The following is an 18216-nucleotide window of genomic DNA, read 5'->3' on the forward strand; positions in this document are numbered from 1 at the left end:
ATCTCGTGAAAGGGCTGGAACCACAATAGGCTGGTTCACGTGGAACGACGAAACCACCTTCGGAAGGAAACCCTGGCGAGTTCTGAGTTCCGCCCTGTCCTTGTGGAAAACCAGAAACGGGGAACGACAGGAAAGAGCCCCAAGCTCCGACACCCTGCGAGCCGAAGCCAGCGCCATCAACATGACCGTCTTCCACGTCAAGAACCTTAGATCCACCGAATCTAAGGGCTCAAAAGTATCCGATCTTAGGAATTTCAGAACCAACTCCAAATCCCATGGTTTTGACGGCGGAACGAAGGGAGACTGTATACGAACAACCCCTTTTAAGAAGGTCTGTACCTCCGGAATTAGAGCCAGCCTTCTGTGAAAAAACACCGATAGGGCAGACACCTGGACCTTCAAAGACGCCAGTCTGAGACCCTTCTCTAAACCCGATTGTAAGAACTCCAAAAAACGGGAAAGATGAAACACTGCCCTTGGTACTGATCTAGCTTCGCACCAGGCTATGTAGGATTTCCAAATCCTGTGATAATGAGAAGCGGTCACCTCCTTCCTAGCTTTCAGCATAGTTGGAACTACAGACTGCGGTATTCCACGTCTCCTTAAAAAGTCGGCTTCAACAGCCACGCCGTTAAACGTAGAGACTCTAAGCCGGGGTAGATGAATGGTCCTTGTTGTAGAAGATCCTGTCTGAGTGGGAGACGCCACTGCACATCCGCTTGAAGAAGCTTGAGGTCCGAATACCAGGCCCGTCTCGGCCAGTCCGGGGCAATCAGAATTACTGAAGCGGACCCTCTTTTTATGCGCTTGAGCACTCTTGCTATGAGTGGAAACGGCGGAAACGCATATATCAGCTGGAAATCCCATGGGATGGAGAATGCATCCCCCGCCAGAGCTTCCGGATCCCGAGACCTGGCACAATACCGAGGTACCTTCCGATTCAACCTGGAGGCCATCAAATCCATCTGAGGCATGCCCCACCGGACCGTCAACTGATGAAAAATCTCCGGATGAAGGGCCCACTCTCCCGGGTGGAAGTCCTGTCTGCTCAGATAATCCGCCTGCCAATTCTCCACGCCCGGCAGAAACACCGCAGAGAATCGGGGAACAAACGCCTCGGCCCATTCCAAGATAGGACGCACCTCGCGCATGGCCGCACGACTTTTGGTTCCTCCCTGTCGATTTATGTATGCGACCGCAGTCGCATTGTCCGACTGGACTCTTACCGGACGTCCCCTGAGCAAGTTGTGTGCCTGACCCAAAGCCAACCTGATTGCTCTTAATTCCAGGACATTTATCGGAAGACTTGCCTCCTGGGCCGACCACCGCCCCTGAAAAGTCTGGTTGAGAACAAAAGCTCCCCAGCCCCTGAGGCTGGCGTCGGTGGTCAGTATCGTCCAACTGCATGGACTGAAACTCCGGCCCTGGAGTAAATTGGGAGTGTGAAGCCACCATTGAAGTGACTGACGAGCTGCTCTTGACAGGGTAATCTTCCCATGTATCTGTAGATGCGACCCTGACCACTGTGACAGTAGGTTCCATTGGAACGTTCTGGTATGAAATCTGCCGTACGAGATGGCCTCGAAAGAGGCTACCATCATCCCCAGCATCTTGGTGCACAACAGGATCGAAACTCTGCCGGGAGCTAGGACCTGTCGAACCTTTGACTGCAGCGCCGAGATCTTGTCCATTGGAAGAAATACCGCCTCCTGCGCCGTATCCAGAATAAGGCCCAGAAATTGAAGCCTCTGTGTTGGATTGAGTTGAGATTTGCCGAAGTTCAAGATCCAACCATTTTGGACCAGAAAAGAACATGTGGCCAGAGCGTCTGCTATCAATTTGTCCTGAGAAGAAGCCTTTATCAAGAGATCGTCCAGGTACGGGATGATCGTTATCCCCCGTAACCTGAGTACCACCACCATGCAGGCCATGATCTTGGTAAAGACCCTGGGAGCGGACGACAGGCCGAAGGGCAGAGCCCTGAACTGGAAATGAGAAGCCTGTATTGCGAACCTTAGAAACCTCTGGTGAGGTTCCCAAATAGGGACGTGCAAATAGGCGTCCTTTATGTCTAGCGACATAAGATATTCTCCCGGTTCCAGTGATGCAATCACGGACCGTATGGACTCCATCTTGAACCTGTTGTAACAGATGTATTGATTTAGATCCTTGAGGTTTAGGATAGGCCTTACGGAGCCGTCCGGTTTGGGGACTACGAACACATTGGAGTAAAACCCCTGTCCCCTCTGATGTTCTGGCACCGGTATTATTACAGAAGCGTCCAAAAGCTTTTGAACTGAATCCTGTAAGGCCTTTTTTGTCTGATCCAGCTTTGGAAGGCCCATTGGAAAGAATCTTACTGGAGGTGGCGCTGAAAATTGAAGTCTGTATCCCTGTGTAATAATTTGCAAGACCCACTCGTCCCTGCAGTGAGTCTTCCAAACCTGAGGGAACAACAACAGACGAGCGCCCACCCTGGATTCTCCCACTAGAGCCGGAAGACCGTCATGCCACGGTCTTGTCGGAAGCCTTGGGCTCCTGGCGACGTGCTGGGGCAGCAGCGGCCGCTGCTGTTCCCGCCCCTCTACCTCTGCGGCCTCTAAAGGCCGTAAAACCTCCTCTGGGCTTGCCTCTAAAGGCAGAGGAGCCTCGAAAGGACCGAAAGGACTGAGTGAGGGACCGCCTCTTAGGCGGAGGAGCGGCTGTAGGTAAGAATGTAGACTTACCCCCCGTGGCCTGGGAGATAAGTTTATCGAGCTCTGGCCCGAAAAGCATATCCCCTGTGAACGGCAAGGCTTCAACAGCTTTTTTAATTTCAGCCTCAGCCTGCCATGACCTCAACCAGACCGACCGTCTGGCCACCACAGCTGACGCAGAAATTCTGGCTCCTAGAGTCGAAATGTCTGCCGCTGCCTCACCTATGTAAGTTGAACCATCCCTGATGCCTTCCGCCATAGGCAACAAATCTGCCACAGGCATATTTTGCTCCAGACCAGCCACAAGCTCAGCAGCCCATTGCTCCATGGCCCTGGCCACCCAAGCAGAGGCCAAAGCAGGACGCAAAAGGACCCCTGCCGTGGAATAAATGGTCTTTAGTGAGCAATCTAAACGCCTATCCTGCGCCTCTTTCAAAGAGGCCACCCCGGGGACAGGCAGAGTGGCTCGCTTAGATAGCCTGGATAGCGAGATATCCGGAGTGGGAGGAGTCTCCCACTTGGCCCTGGATTCAGGAGAGAAAGGATATAGTGTCCTTAGGCGAGCTGACACCTGGAATTTCCTATCCGGACACTTCCATATAGAGAGGAGAGGAGAGTCTAATTCCTCCGAATCCGGGAAACACAACTCCTGTCTTTGAGAGCGTCCAAAAATGGACACCTGGGGAGTAACCTCAGGCTGCTCTAATTTCAGAGTGGACCTAACAGCTCTAATAAGCCCCTCCACACCCTGTGATTCATCCTCCCCTACATCCAAGGGTTGGATATCCTCCACAGGGGGAAGAACCTCTCCTTCCTCTATAATATAATCCTCATGGTCTGAATCATCAGCCAAAAACAGAGAGGGCATAGCCTTTCTTTTAATTACAGCAGCAGGCGAAGGTCTCTTAGCAGGACCTGCCATAGACTGAGTTAAAGAGTCCACTGACTGAATTAAAGATTGAGCCCAAGCAGGCTCTGCAGAGGTCAGTCTAGAAAGCTGAGTCTGAAACACCTCTCTATCCTTCCTAGAGGCAGCCATTTCAGCATTCAGATTAGACAGCAATGATTGCAGCACCTCTGAGGAAACAGCAGCTGCCTGCACAGGTGCTGCAGGAGCAGCAGTAATTTGAGAAGCCTTATAGCAAATCTCACAGAATGAACACCCTCTAACATGTTGTGTGTATTGCTGCTTACAGCTCTTGCAGGAATAAACCTTCAAAGCAGCCTTAGATGAAGTTGCTTTTCCTGCCATCCTGCCCAGTAAATGTAACAATACTGACAGACACACAAACACCAGTCACACAAGAAACACCCCAAAAAAACAGCCCAACAGCAGGGAAATACCCAGTAAAGTAGCCCTGAAGTCTGGCAAGTTACAGGGGAAGAGGAGCCAATTAATAACCCCCGATTCTTGTGTGTGTAATGTACCCCTTAAGACTTACAGTGTCCCTGTAGTCCGCTGGGGAGCGCTGAGCTGCACAGGTAACAGAGGTCCCGTTTTGTACAGCAACTGCAGAGAGAGAGAGCACCGCAAAAGCCACCTCACAGCTCAAAAGCTCAGAGAGGAGAGAGAAGCAAGCTCCGCCCTCCTCTCTTACGCTGAGGCGCGAAAACCAAGCCCGCCCCAAACAGCCGGCATACTGGAGGGTGCGCTGACGTCACCACCGCGACTTAGCTCTCTCTCTGCCACCGACCATCGCGCTTAATGGCCGCCCCCTGTCTGGCGCACAGCGCCCTTACTTGTCACCGGCGTCCCTGGAGTTCGGGGGAGATAGCCCAGGACCCGCGACGCACACCGCATGCAGCTGCGGGCGGGTCCCCGGAACGGAGGCTCCGGTGGCTGGACAGTGGAGGGAGGCTGCATGCAGGCCCGACCATGTCCCTCCAGGGTCCCACGTCGCAGACAAGGCATTCCCAGCCTGTCTGTGTCCAAGTATATATAAAAAAAAACAAAAAAGAAATAAAAAGCCTAATCTCCTTAGGAGACATAGCCCGGGAGTCCGACTCCTCCGGGCACTTTTTCTAAGACTGGAGTCTGCTGGGGGAAAGCGGGGGGAGGAGCCAGCTGTATTCAAATTTCTTAAAGTGCCGACTCCTCCAATGCACCCACACTATCCCACACGTGTAGACTGCAGTGTCCCCTGCTGCTGGGAGGAGAAAGCAGAGTCCTACACGGTTCAAAGCCGTTTTTTGGGCAGTTTGAACAGCTCTATTTCAATGGCTTGAAACGTGTCCCTTGGAGTTAAACGGGTTGAATGTTTGAATGGTATTAAATGATTTTTAAAACGGTTTTCAGTAGTAAACATGGCATATAATAGGTTGGAGAAGAAGTACATAGACCTGTGGTTCTCAAGCTCGGTCCTCATGAGTCATGACCCCACACAGTTCACATTTTCCAGGTCACCTGGCAGGTGCACTCATTACTGACTGACCCATTTTAAAAGATCCACAGGTGGAGCTAATTATTTCACTTGATTCTGTGAGGAGACCTACAATACATGCACTGCGTGGGGTTCTGAGGACCGAATTTGAGAACCGGTGATAAAGACTAATAGGAAAAAAACAGAGAATGTAACAAACTGACAAAGTAATAGTTATCTTATTATGAAACAATAAAAATATGATTAAGAAAATAGATCAATTAAAGATTGGCATAATGAGATCCCTACAAAGTAGTAAGGGTTAAACACGCATTACACCCGCACCATACGTGCAGGTAGATGCTTCCTGCTTCACCTTTTTACTGAGGCAAAGCAGGAAGCAGAAGCTCCTACACAAATTAACATCTCAGATGCTCAGGTGAGGCAGTGAAAACTCCCACCTCCAGTAATCGCACCCAGACTCCCACAGCGCATAAGCCTAGGGCAGTGGTTCCCAAACTGTGTGCCGTGGCTCCCTGGGGTGCCTTGGAACACTTGCAGGGGTGCCCTGGGGTGGTGGTCCAGGACCAATTCAAATTAATTATGGTTAATTATTTATGTGAAAAACCAGTGTTGGTGATGGCCAATAATAAAATATGTACACACAGAAGCAAATCCTGTCTTTGACACATAACTGACCCTGGGAATAGCATATAAACCCAATCTAATACATTTTTGTGCGGTCTAGGGGTGCCGTGAAAAAATGTTGATACCCTTAGGGTGCCGTGATTCAAAAAAGATTGGGAACCACTGGCCTAGGGTGAATACATTCTGTCTCTCCTCCGGACGGCACCCACTGAGCATGTTGCAAGATCTCAAGTGCAGCCCAGAGTTGGCAGATGCCACAGCCTCGGACAGCACTGTCTGGGGCAATGTCAGAGTTACTGAACATGGGGGAGAAGCAATATCAGCACCGATAATGGCATTTAAGTGATTTCAAATGAGTGATTCAAAATAGTATGTCGGCATCCTGCAATGTGGGTCACAATTCAGGACATTTTCTACTAAGGAATAGTAGGGAAAACAAGAAATGGGGAGGGATCTTGTTTTATTTAGAAGAAAAGCAACAAAATACAGAATTAGTTATTAAAAACGTATATTTAAAATGCATCCAAGTATATGCAGCGCCACAGGACAAACAATGAAAACATCTCGCAGTAGTACATACAACCTTCTTATACAATGCACAATGAACTATCATACCATAAATATATACATCTGAACTGCCAAACATTAATATCCTGCCACAGACTGGGCAACTGGGTAGGATAAATAACAGGGCAAGGATGGGGAAATATGGGTGGGTAGCAATTTGGTACACAATGCATCATGCAAACCAAACAGGGAAGCAACCTATGGTTGGCAAGTTAAAAATTTTATAATTTTATTTATAAGGCGCCACAAGTGTTTCGCAGCGCCGTACAAACAAACAGTACATGGAGACAAAACTTAGTATTACATTGAATAAATAACAAAAATAGAGTACAGGTAAAGAGCGCCACAGTTCAATACACATTACAGCTTAAATATGAGTAGTGAGGACTACTAGAGGCTTGTGGCCAATGATGGAGATGGGTATATGTGGACAAAGATGGTCACTGAGTATGGGATAGCTGTGAGTGAAATGTGAAGAGAAGAGGGCCCTGCTCTGAGGAGCTTACAATCTAGTAGGAGTACCTATCTCAGAAGGCCTGGGTTTTTATGTGGTAAGTATCATATGACCACCACCACAGGGGCACATATCAGTGCAAATAGTGCATGGCATCTGACTGGGCCAACTGAAACAGGTACAGAACCATACCAAAGTCTTCTAGACAAAAGATAGACCGAAAGGGTATAATTTGTAAATAATTTACTATTAATGTGGAAGAAAAACAAACTGCAGAAAAGGTGCACTTGTGATTGAATCAAAACCTAAACTAGCCAGCCTAAAAAAAACATGTCACCTAGTTTAAATGCCATAATCAGAAACAAAGTTATTTGATTAGGGTTTCTGGAAGCATGCAGACTAAAATCATGATTTTCTGCAGCAACATGCATTCATTACTGTACAATAATAAGACTTACTCCAGCAGTTAAATAAAATGAACCTGGTATCTGCCATTTTTTATTTATTAGCATAATAAAATATATTATGTAATAACATTTAATTTGTAACCCTGGAAGCAAATTATGAACAGAGGCCATGCAATGTACTGTACCTTCGGTTATTAGCTAGTTAAGTGCCTGAGTAATCAATCATGCAGCTGCTTGGATGTTTTCCACTGTGTAGAATAAATAGGGTTACCACCATCAGTCTGGGATTACTTCGGCAATTAAGACCAGAGTCCAGAGGGGTGGCTTTCCCTGACTAATACAATGACCGGGGAACAGGCAGTTGCCTATTCCCAGACATTGTATAGTCCGGGACGTCGCTCTTAATTACCGGACTGTCCAGCGTAATCTTGGAGGGGTGGCAACCCTAGGAATAAATCATACAACAATTCTACAATTGAGAGAAGCAGTTACCCATCAAACTTTTAGGCTGTTCTTCCTAGTATGCCAACTTAGCAATGTAGGTTTAAGGTCCATACACACTATGCGACTATGCCCAGCGTGTATGGACAGCGATGATGATAATCACTGCTGCGGGGAAAGCCGCTCAGTGCATACACACTGAGCGGCTTTCCCCCTGCCCGGCGCCAACGGAGGGGGGAGTACGGCTTTGCATAGCGCAGAGCTATGGAAAGCCATCCTCAAAGCCGCTCATCTGCTGGTATAACCAGCAGATAAACGGCTTTCCCGGTGATGATGTGGGAGCGCGCAGCAGCGCTCACCGCTCATCGCTGGGGCATGCACACTGGGCGGCTTTGAGCTGAAAGCCGCTCAAACTGGGTGTTTTGAGCGACTTTCAGCTCAAAGTCGCCCAGTGTGTGTGGGCCTTTAGTAATGCAAGTAGTTATGCACCTAATTCCTTTCATCACATTTTAGTTTAATGACAATTGGTCTGAACAGTGGCCACCAGTGCCAGTGATGGTTTTTCCAGAGAGATCCAGCATAACACACAGAGGTGGTAGAGGCAAAGGGCCCATTTATTATGGACTACATATTCAATGTGATCGGGGCAGGATCTTACTGCCCAGGATTCATTTATAAGAGAACTGTTTTCAGACCATAGACAAAGTGGCTGCGCCTGGACGAGGGCGCTCAAATACATTCTGCTTAATGCCTTCCAGGAGGTGAACCAAGCTTGGCAGACACGCTTGCCATAGTGTATGGCTGCTCAAGGGTAATACTTTGGAGGTTATTTAGTGTTCATTCTAGCACCCGCCATCTTTGAAAACCCATGCAGTTCCTCTTCCCTGCCTGAGGTGTCACTGTCTGCTGTAGTGCTTCTAGCACAGTGTGGTCTGTATATCAGCAATGATATGCAAACCAGACCTGTGCTAGAAACACCACAGCAGACAGCGACACCCCAGGCAGGGAAGAGGAACTGCATGGGTTTTCAAAGATGGCGGGTGCTTGAATGAACACTATTATTAACCCTATGCATCTGTAAGATCAATCAATTGTTTTTTTAATTACTTTCTGGACAGACCCTGTACATGCAAAGGATACTTAATATTTGCGGCAAACTACTGAAAATTAGAGATGTGCAGGTTCTGATTTACTCTGATTTCAAAGCCTGCACATCTTTACTGAAAATGTGTGTTTTTCTTGGAATTAGCCGCAAATATTGAATGATAAATGGGCTCCAAAGACAGTACAGCAATTTAAACACACTAAGAAACAAATAGGGTTGAAGTTACCAAAAGGATATAATAAAAAGGGGCAGACTAGAAGGGCTGTCAAATGTTATGTATTGCATAACAGTATAGAATAAACAAGAAAGTAAAGAAAGCAAAAAGACACATTGGGCATGCACAAGCTATTGTACAGAAGAGAAGGCGAGCATTCATCAAAAAAATCATCTCAGAGTGCAAAAGAAAGCCAAGTTTAAGATATCACCAAAAAAATCATCTCAGAGTGCAAAAGAAAGCCAAGTTTAAGATATCACCAGTCTTAATAAATAGTTTGTACTTGATGATGTCTTGGGTGTGGTAGGAGCAGTGGGTAAAATGCACTGGGATACAGCAATGTATAGCTGACCTTTTGTCCAGCAAAGTGGGAAGGAGGGAGGTGCAGGAGAACATTGGCAGCTTCATAAGGACACGAGAGAAGTAGGAGAAGGAATAAAACAGAGCAAACCTGAAGTACATTTAGTAATACGAGATATACAAGCATACACTTGGGGTGTGTTAAATTTAAATCTCACAAAGGTTCTTCTAATGAATACATAACACCTACTTAAGGTTGCCATCCACTAGTGCGATATGGTCACTTCTGCAATGCCGATGCATTGCTTGCGAAGGATTGCATGAAAAGTGACACATCGCAGATATTTTTTCCTGAGGTATAACCAGCAGATGAGCGACTTTGTGGACGGCTTTCCATAGCGCTGCGCTATGCAAAGATGTCCGCCCCCTGCTGACAGCACCAGGCAGTGGGGAAAGACGCTCAGTGTGTATGCACTGAGCGGCTTTCCCCCCAGCGATGACATCGCTGTCCATACACGCTGAGCAAGATCGCCCAGTGTGTATGGACCTTAAGCAGCCTCTTTTTCAGTAGTATACCGTCTGTACATAGAAAGGGAACTGAAGCATACTGAAGACAATATATGATGACAGAAATCACTGATGCCGCTCCCAAATAATTCATTTTACACACTGAACAGTCTCTTGCCAACAAACAGCTTGTACCCGCCCCAGTGAACGTCTCACCCGATACTGGTCAGAAAACGTAGCTGGCAACAACATACACAAATTACTATATATAAACTAAAATACAATAAAGTAGGATTAAACTAGCTTGAGCTGATGTGGAAGTGTTTATCAGGGTTTAATGGTTTTGTTACAATTACCCTTTTAAACAAAAAAGGAGCTTGTTATTTATTATAAGCTTATATATTTTATTCTTATACAAATTAGCAATTAATAGACAGAAATCCCCACTGGAGTTACATGATACAATGTTATATTCTCAGGGCACACAGCGGATGCCTGTGACAGGAGAAGTATTCCCTTTAGAAATGATAGCTCCCAAGATTACAGTTACATAAAAAGACACAGACTCCCTTATCAGTAAGTTTTACATACAAAAGATCAGTCACACAACAAGCCTCACCACAGGGGTATGGTATGAGTCTCCGCCAGTCGGGAATCTGATGGTCGTTTCTACAACTTCAGAATCATGACTGCCAGGAGCCCGACAGGGGGGGGAAGAGTGCATTCAAGCCCCTTGCTGGCTTGGTGGCAAGCTGCACTTGCCACCTATTCTATTCACCCTCTATGGGGGTCGTGGACCTCCATGGGGGAAAATAGCCCGTGTAAGTCAGGATTCCAATGTCGGAGAAACGACGGTCAGAATCCCAACTGTCTGCGAGTCATCCGGCACCGCACCACAGATGATTTGTACTATTGAACACTGCTACAAACATATAGGAAACCACATACTGGGCCAGATACACTAAGCTTCAAAACTGATAAAATGCAGAGTGATAAACAGCCAGCCAATCAGCTGCTACCTGCCATGTCACAGACTTGTTTGGAAAATGACAGGCAGGAGATGATTGGTTGGTGGTTTATCACTCTCCATTATTTCACTTTTAAAGCTTAGTGCATCTGGCCCATTGTAGTGCAGTATTTCCCAACTCCAGTCCCTCTAGGCTGGTTACACGCCAGCTCTTAAACTCAATACCCAGGACCTTACACAGTTGTGAAAACCTGGGAAATGTGAACTGTATATGGGGCCTTGAGGACGGCTATATATCCAAACGACTTGCATTTTCAGCAGCTCCCGATGACGTCACTGAATGATATCGGGTAACAATATCGTTCAGTGTGTACACTCAATATCGGCCACCTGCGGTGGTGGCAAAGGGTAAGCTAGTGTGTATGGGGCTTTTGTACATCTGCTCTATAATCACTGACTGTTTTGTTACAAAATTTAATTGAGGAACTGTCAAAACTATTTTTGAAGACGGGTAAGTAAGACAGCAGCAATTTTTCAAGATTTTAATTTTCATTCCCAGATTTAATTATTATTCTCAAAATTACAACAAAAAAACCAACACGTTTAAAACTATTTAAGTCCGAAGCATTGAATAAAATACCTGTATATACAAATTGTGAAGAACAGATATTACATTGGCAGTTCTATTACTCGTCTGGCCGTCAGCCACAGATACATCGACCTTCACAGATCTAAAGTTAGGTTCCCAAAAGTATAATGGCGGATCTTGTGATCAGTGATGGATTGCAATGATCATTGTATGCGGTGTATAGTGTGGTTGTATCTTCACCTCTCATGTGCTGCACATCGGAACAAGGTGACAGATGACGACGTGTAGTTACATTAAGCATGTAACAATATAATGCAGATCTTGGAGGGTGTATGGCGATGATATATATGGTTACATAACATTACTGCTGGGTCACTGAGGTGTATACGCCCACAAATTACTAATTCAAACATATATTCACACAGGTCCCTATAGCACCAAGACAACTGACCATAAAACAGCAGCTTTCTACATTACGGCAACACAGATGATGTAATGGTTAGCATTACTGCCTCACAGCACTGAGGTCATGAGTTTGTTTCCCATGACCCTAACTGTACAGAGTTTGTATATTCTCCCCGTGCTTGCATGGGTTTTCCTCTGGGCACTCCAGTTTCTTACCACAATCCAAAAAGATACTAGAAACTAACCCTAGAATGAATGTGTGTGCGTGTACATGTAGTAGGGAATATAGATTGTAAGCTCTACTGGGGCATCAAGTGCCTTTTGGCTAAGATCAAGTGTAGTATCTGTTCTTATCAGTGGGTATGGACTGGCCTCTGGCAGAGAATAGAGAAAGGTGGGACTGAGTAGCTGCTCTGATGGGCGGAGGGTGTGGGACCCCTCTGTTTTTTCCCGGGAGCAGTGAAAAGTCTCACTAAGTATCTTCACCTCTGCCTTTGGTAGGAGGTGTTGTTTCCGTAAATCCACTGGTAAGAGGGGGGGAGAAACACTGGGCCTAGTAGATTGACTCTCTTGACGGGGTTCGTAGCCCCCGAAGGATGAGTCAGCGAAAGGCTCAGTCTAGTATCCATTCCCAGGGAGCGGAGAAAAGCTGAGACCGAGTAGATTGGTCCAGGTTGGCTAACCACCAGCCTGGGCACAGCGAAAAGCTCAGCCTAGTATCTTAACCCTGGGAGCGGAGAAACACTGGGACTGAGTAGATTGCTCTTCCGAGGGGGGTGCAGCCCCTAAGGGAGTCTTTCGAAAAGCCCAGTGGAGTACCCATTCCCATGCCGGGGGCTGGAAAATGCCTGCTGGTGAGACAGAGAAAAGCTTGGTCGGACGCTGAAGGGTCGGCTGCCTGGAGCCCGAGGCTGCACTGTGCCCCCGGGGAAACTCGGGGGTGCCTGATTTGCACTGGTGATGTCCAGCACCATGCACTGAATGGCACACACACTGCGCACTTCCCTCTAGGTTAGGCTACACGTCCTTACCTCGTCCTTTTGGATGGGGTAGGACAATTTTTTACACCCCCCACCCCGGCCTTCTGGCTAGGGCCTCTTTTATTTATTTCTTTGATTTGCACTTTTGAGCACTTCACGTTTTTCGTTAGTTTGTCACGTTTTTTTGATTTGGGTAGTGCGGCTGTCCCTAACAGGCCTTCCGTTCCCCAAACGTGGCTGGGACTCTTCACCTTTTGGGGAGAGTCCCGGTCCCCTCGAGGGCAACCCCGAGCCGCAAGGCGGAGGGAAGCCTAAGCGGGTCTCTCCAAACCTTCGGGTGCGGAGGACCCACCGTCCAAAACCCTTCCGGGGGTGGAGGAAAAGCGGGTCTCTCTGAGCTTCGGCGAAGAGGACCCACCGATCCCTTTTTTCCCTTCCTCGGCCTTATGGTTGAGGGGGGTTAGGGGAACCATGGGGCCTTTCTCCTTTGGGAGAGGGCCCACACGTTCGTACGGCTGCCCCCTTTGCACGTGTTTAGGCACAGCACTGGTGGTGGTGGGAGCACACCTCGGGCTCCCTGAGTTTCTTCAAACTCATCAAGTGATGTGTTTAAATATTCTCTGTAAAGAGCTGCGGAATATGTGTGCGTTATATAAGTAACTGGTAATAAATAAATTATAATTACTGTTTATATAAGACCAACACATAATGCAGCACCTACACTATGCATAAGCAAATAGGGAATAGGCAGCATTTACTACAGGGCAAAGGAGGAACAGGGAATAGATTTACTAAAGTGCGGGTTTGCTGTTTACGGCAGTTAGTCCTATTCTACTTATCATATATTCCCCTTTTACACCACTCCTCAAACTCCGGTTATTGCTGGGACAAGGTGCAGCGTAAAAGCACCAAACCTTATATCCTGGATCGTCTAACCCGCCACTTGGACCTGGGATGTAAGAAGGGTTAAGCCCGGGACATCCTGTGTATAATGGGCATCCAGAGTTTAATGTGAAAGTGCTGGACCCGGGATCTCGGCAATGCCATGTGAAAGCGGTATTATCTACCACCATCCAGAAGATGACAGCCATAGCCATTTCAGCTATGGGAAACATCTCCATTTCTAAAAACCCAAACTTTTTTAAATCACCGCACCCTACAGTATTAAAAAAAAAATTCACGGTACCCCTAGGCCAAATATTTTAAGTAGAGAAACTTTTTTTTTTTTATTTACTACTGTGTTCATGTGTCATTTGAGGGGCAAGACTGGCAGCCAACATCTCTGTATTTGCCTATGAAACCAATTTGTATTGGTCCTGCACCACCAATTCAAGTCTCCCCTGCAGGTGTCTTGAGGCACCCCAGGGTGTTACGACTAGATGCCCAATCACAGACCCATTGAGCAAATCTACATAAAATTTTTTTTTAAGAAAGTCATAATTCATGCAATTAATTGCTAGGGAAGCTGGGAATGGTGTTCAGAGAGAAGTGTGAATTTTGATGAATTGTTTGTACATAGAAATTTCATAATCTGACATGTTAGTGGTAAAACCATAGCTTGCAGATCAACAGCTTACACAGCCGAGACTAACAGCACACATCATATGGCACCTACCGGGGTACTGAAGACAGGCTATGGGCATCACCAAGGACAATATATGCACATGCAGTAAGACCAGAGGAGATCATGCTAGAACTGCAACAAGCATAGAGGAAGGCCTATCATACACTGTATGTGGCAGCATACACACCATCAGCTGCTGCTGCATCACATTGCAAACACACACACACACAGGTCACTAGACATACCTGCACAAAACCCAAGCAGACCTTTTACAGGATTTCAAAATAAGAAAGGCCCAACAAATCGAATGCACACCTGGCAAGCCTCATCATCACAGAAGAGCACCCGCAGCCTCACACCTCAGTGTGCCTCTTTCCTAGAAGACATAATGCAAATTGCAGAGAAGACCCCATGCTAGCCCACAGTGACACACAGGAAGTCCGGGCACAGCAGATCACACCTCTGTCCTATGTGCATAGATAGGAAGTCCGGAGAGGCCAGGGCAGGTCAGAGCTCCATGTACAGCACACAGGGACCAGAGCAGACCCCAGCCTCCGGGGGCCAGGCTGCTCTGTGATTACCGGTAGATCTCCAATCGCTGCTTGCCTCCAGCACATTCCCGCACAGCTTGGCCCTTCTGCATTGCTGATCTACCAGCACCCAGCCAGCAGCAGCAGCTCCCTCACATGCACAACCTCCGCAATCCTCTCCCGCAGACCTACCTCACACCCCCGCAATCCGCCCCCACCATCCCAGGGAGCAAGGCAGCAGAGAGCAGCCCCCCCTCATATCTCTGTCCCGGAGGAAGGTCCGCACAGCACAGCCAGGCTGCTCCAGACACACAGAGGAGAGTGAAGGAGGGAGGGGAAGAGAGAGAAATGGGAGGAGGAGAGAGAATGGGAGAGGGTGGGAGACAGAGAAGTGTGCAGGGAGATAACAAGAGAGGAACAAATTTCGGGCGAGAGTGGGCAAAGGGAAGGCAAATAATGAGGGACCGGGGCAACAGACAGTGCAGATTAACAGAAATGGCTGCTAGCTGGGGTACAGTGAAGGTTAATGACTGGGCATGAATGAGATACAGCTGAAGGCTGTGGGTACTGTAAGGGTTAATGGCTGATTGTGAATAACAGATGGTTAAAAGTTGGGGGTACAGTATGGGATCATGACTGGGCATGAATGACAGATGATTGCAAATTGTGGGTACAGTAAGGGTGAATGACTGGGCATGAATGAGGTGGCTACAGGTTGGTAGTACAGTAAAGTAATGGCTTGGTGGTTGCACGTTGGGGATACAGTAAGAGTTAATGGCTGGGCACAATGGACAGCTGCAAATTAGGGTTTAGAGTAAGGGGTAATGGCTAGGCATGAATGAGAGATGACTACAGGCTGGCGTTATAGTTACAGTAAGGGTTAATGACTTAGGCTGCCCATACACGGTCCGTTTAATGGATCCGTTTGGGACTTAAATAGCACACATCGCATCGCATGCAGTGTGCATGCAATGCGATGTGTAGCTAGTACAAAAAGTATGTGCAGCACATACTTTTTGTACCGTACTATGTGATGCGCGGGAGCGCGCATCCCATAGTAAAGAACGGAGCCGGTCCACAACGGACCGTGTATGGGCAGCTATAGTAGTAGAGTGAGATATAGCTTAAGCTTGAGGGTACACAGTGATAATGATGGCAGGCTTAGCATCAGGGGCAGATTGGGTAATAAAAGTGGCCCTGGAAAAATGACTAGAAGTGACCTCACATGAGCGACACCAAATCAAATGTAGGCGGAGCCAACACCAAAATAGGCGGGATTGATACATCGCTATACCTGGATGGAAGCTGTTGGTTTCAATGTGCTTTCCAGTTTAGTGACCCCCAGCCAATTGAGCTGCTGTGACAAACCACAAACCTCCACATTTCAAATAATACCTCATTCCCATCACTGGGCGAGATACATGAAAGTAAAAAATGCAGTTTTCGGAGGTTTGGCTGCAGCGCCCATATGCACCAAGCCCGTAATGCGGTACAGTACAGGACTTGAATGCGGTGGGTAATGCGACTTTAAAATCAGAGTTGCCCACAGCCCATCTGCTGTGAGGGATCCAACCTGATCGACACATGCGCAGATAGGATTCCGGGTCCAAAACCCAGAAGTCCTATCATCGCAAGACAGCTATTACCGCAAGAGCCATCCTTTCCAAATTTTTCACGCATACAGTGTTAGTAAACGTCGGTATGCATGTGGAGGCTGGTGGTAAGCATCACAAGATTCTTGCGTTGCTTGCTGCATCTCGCGCATTAACGTAATCCCCTGTATACCACAGCTTTTCCCACTCCTCTCCAGTGGAGCCCAAAAACACCTCTGAAATTGTTACAGCCTCAGATAGCACCCACTCCAGTCACAATGGATATAGATGAGTATTTGCAGCGTACGGTACTCTTCTCAGAAGGGGGACAGGGCCACTACTCTGGGAAGGGCCAGGTCAAAAATAATAAGTGACTGGCCAACAGGTGGCCTCACAGGTGTGTCAGAACTTCCCCAAAGTTCCTATGGCCAATCCATCCCTGCTGGGCATGAAATATAGATGGGTGCAAGTTAGAGGTACAATTCGATGTAATGACTGGGCACAGGTGGCTGCAAGTTAGGATTATAGGGCCAGATTCTCTAAGCTTCAAAAGTGATAAAATGGAGAGTGATAAACAGCCAGCCAATCAGCTCCTGCCTGACATTTTTCAAACACAGTCTGTGACATGGCAGGCAGTATCTGATTGGCTGGCTGTTTATCACTCTCCATGTTATCACTTTTGAAGCTTAGAGAATCAGGCCCACAGTGTGGTTAATAGCTGGGCATGAATGACAGATGGCTGCAAGTTAGGGTTACAGTAAGGGTTAATGGCTGGGCATGAATGAGAGATGGCTGCAAGTTGGAGGTACAGTAAGGGTTAATGACATCATGAATGAGAGATGGCTGAAGTGTGAGTGTACAGTAAGGGTTAATGGCTGAGCAAGAATGAGATACAACTGAAGGCTGGGGGGTACAGTAAGTGGCAATGATGACTGGGCATGAAATATAGATGGGTGCAAGCTAGAGGGACAGTTAGGTGTAATGACATGAATGTGAGATGGCTCAGGCATGGACTACAGAGGTAATGGCTTGGCATGAATGAGATGGTGACAGACATACACTAGTCAGAAGTAATGACTTGGCATGAATGATATGGCTGCAGACTTGGGTGGCATGAGTGAATCCAATAATGCAGATGGGTGAAGGGCAAGCGGTCTCTCGGTGTCAGCCAGGCAACTACCGTGAGAGGGCTCTGGGAGGAGGAGCGGGGCTGTACAGACAGGGGGACGGGGGGATGCTACAGCAGTACTGCAGGCATCACTACTAGGCTGTATCCAGTAAGAGCGGCTGCCACAGGTGGCACACATCACCATGCCCCATTACCATCCACACCAGCTCCCTCCTACCTGGATTACTGACCTGGGGCTTCCCCGGGAGGGTGGATGAGTGGGTGCCGGTGTTGCTTCTTGCTGTGTGCCAGCTGATGTCCTGCTAGGAATCCTCCTCACTGACTCTGCAAGATCCTTATAGCCAGCCCATGGAGCGGTGTAGCTGCTCTCTGCCTCTAGAGGCTGCTGTTTCCCCACTTTTTCTCCCTTATATATCAATCTATCTTATCAGCGACTCCAGCTCCTTCTCCTGCCCAGGGAAAACGCCCTCTGCCCAGGTATCACAGAATAAGCAAGTTGGTATCCCCAGTGTTCCCAGTCTACGACGTACGCGCCCCCGCTGCCATCCACTACTCAGCAGCCCTGCGCATGCGCAGCAGCGGGAGAAGGCGGCGGGCACGCGCAGTGACTGGGTTAGTGACTCCTGCCTGCTGTCATTAAAGAGCCAGTGGGTGTCAGTGCTAGCCGTGTCTTTCCTGCAACAGGTATACAGTATACTCCCATGTTCTACAATTTAGGGTCAAAAGATCTCATTACCGACGGGTGCCCTCTAGTGGGGCCA

At 47.7% G+C, this 18216-nt stretch overlaps 1 protein-coding gene across 8 annotated transcripts in view; it reads right to left on the reverse strand.

Moving 5' to 3' along the window:
• Positions 1-17991, reverse strand: part of ADCY6 (adenylate cyclase 6) — a 195927-nt gene extending 177936 nt beyond the window's left edge. For 2 of the 8 annotated variants that reach the window (XM_083169053.1, XM_083169054.1), the window contains exon 1: positions 14665-14909. In XM_083169053.1, the coding sequence (XP_083025179.1) occupies positions 14665-14681 (17 nt within the window). In that variant the 5' untranslated portion in view covers positions 14682-14909. The other 6 variants (XM_083169056.1, XM_083169057.1, XM_083169060.1 and 3 more) reach the window with 6 other exon arrangements.
• Positions 17992-18216: the final 225 nt, after the last annotated feature.

Source organism: Crinia signifera, chromosome 2 (genome assembly GCF_055691185.1).
Source record: "Crinia signifera chromosome 2, ASM5569118v1, whole genome shotgun sequence".
Classification (NCBI taxonomy): Eukaryota; Metazoa; Chordata; class Amphibia; order Anura; family Myobatrachidae; genus Crinia; species Crinia signifera.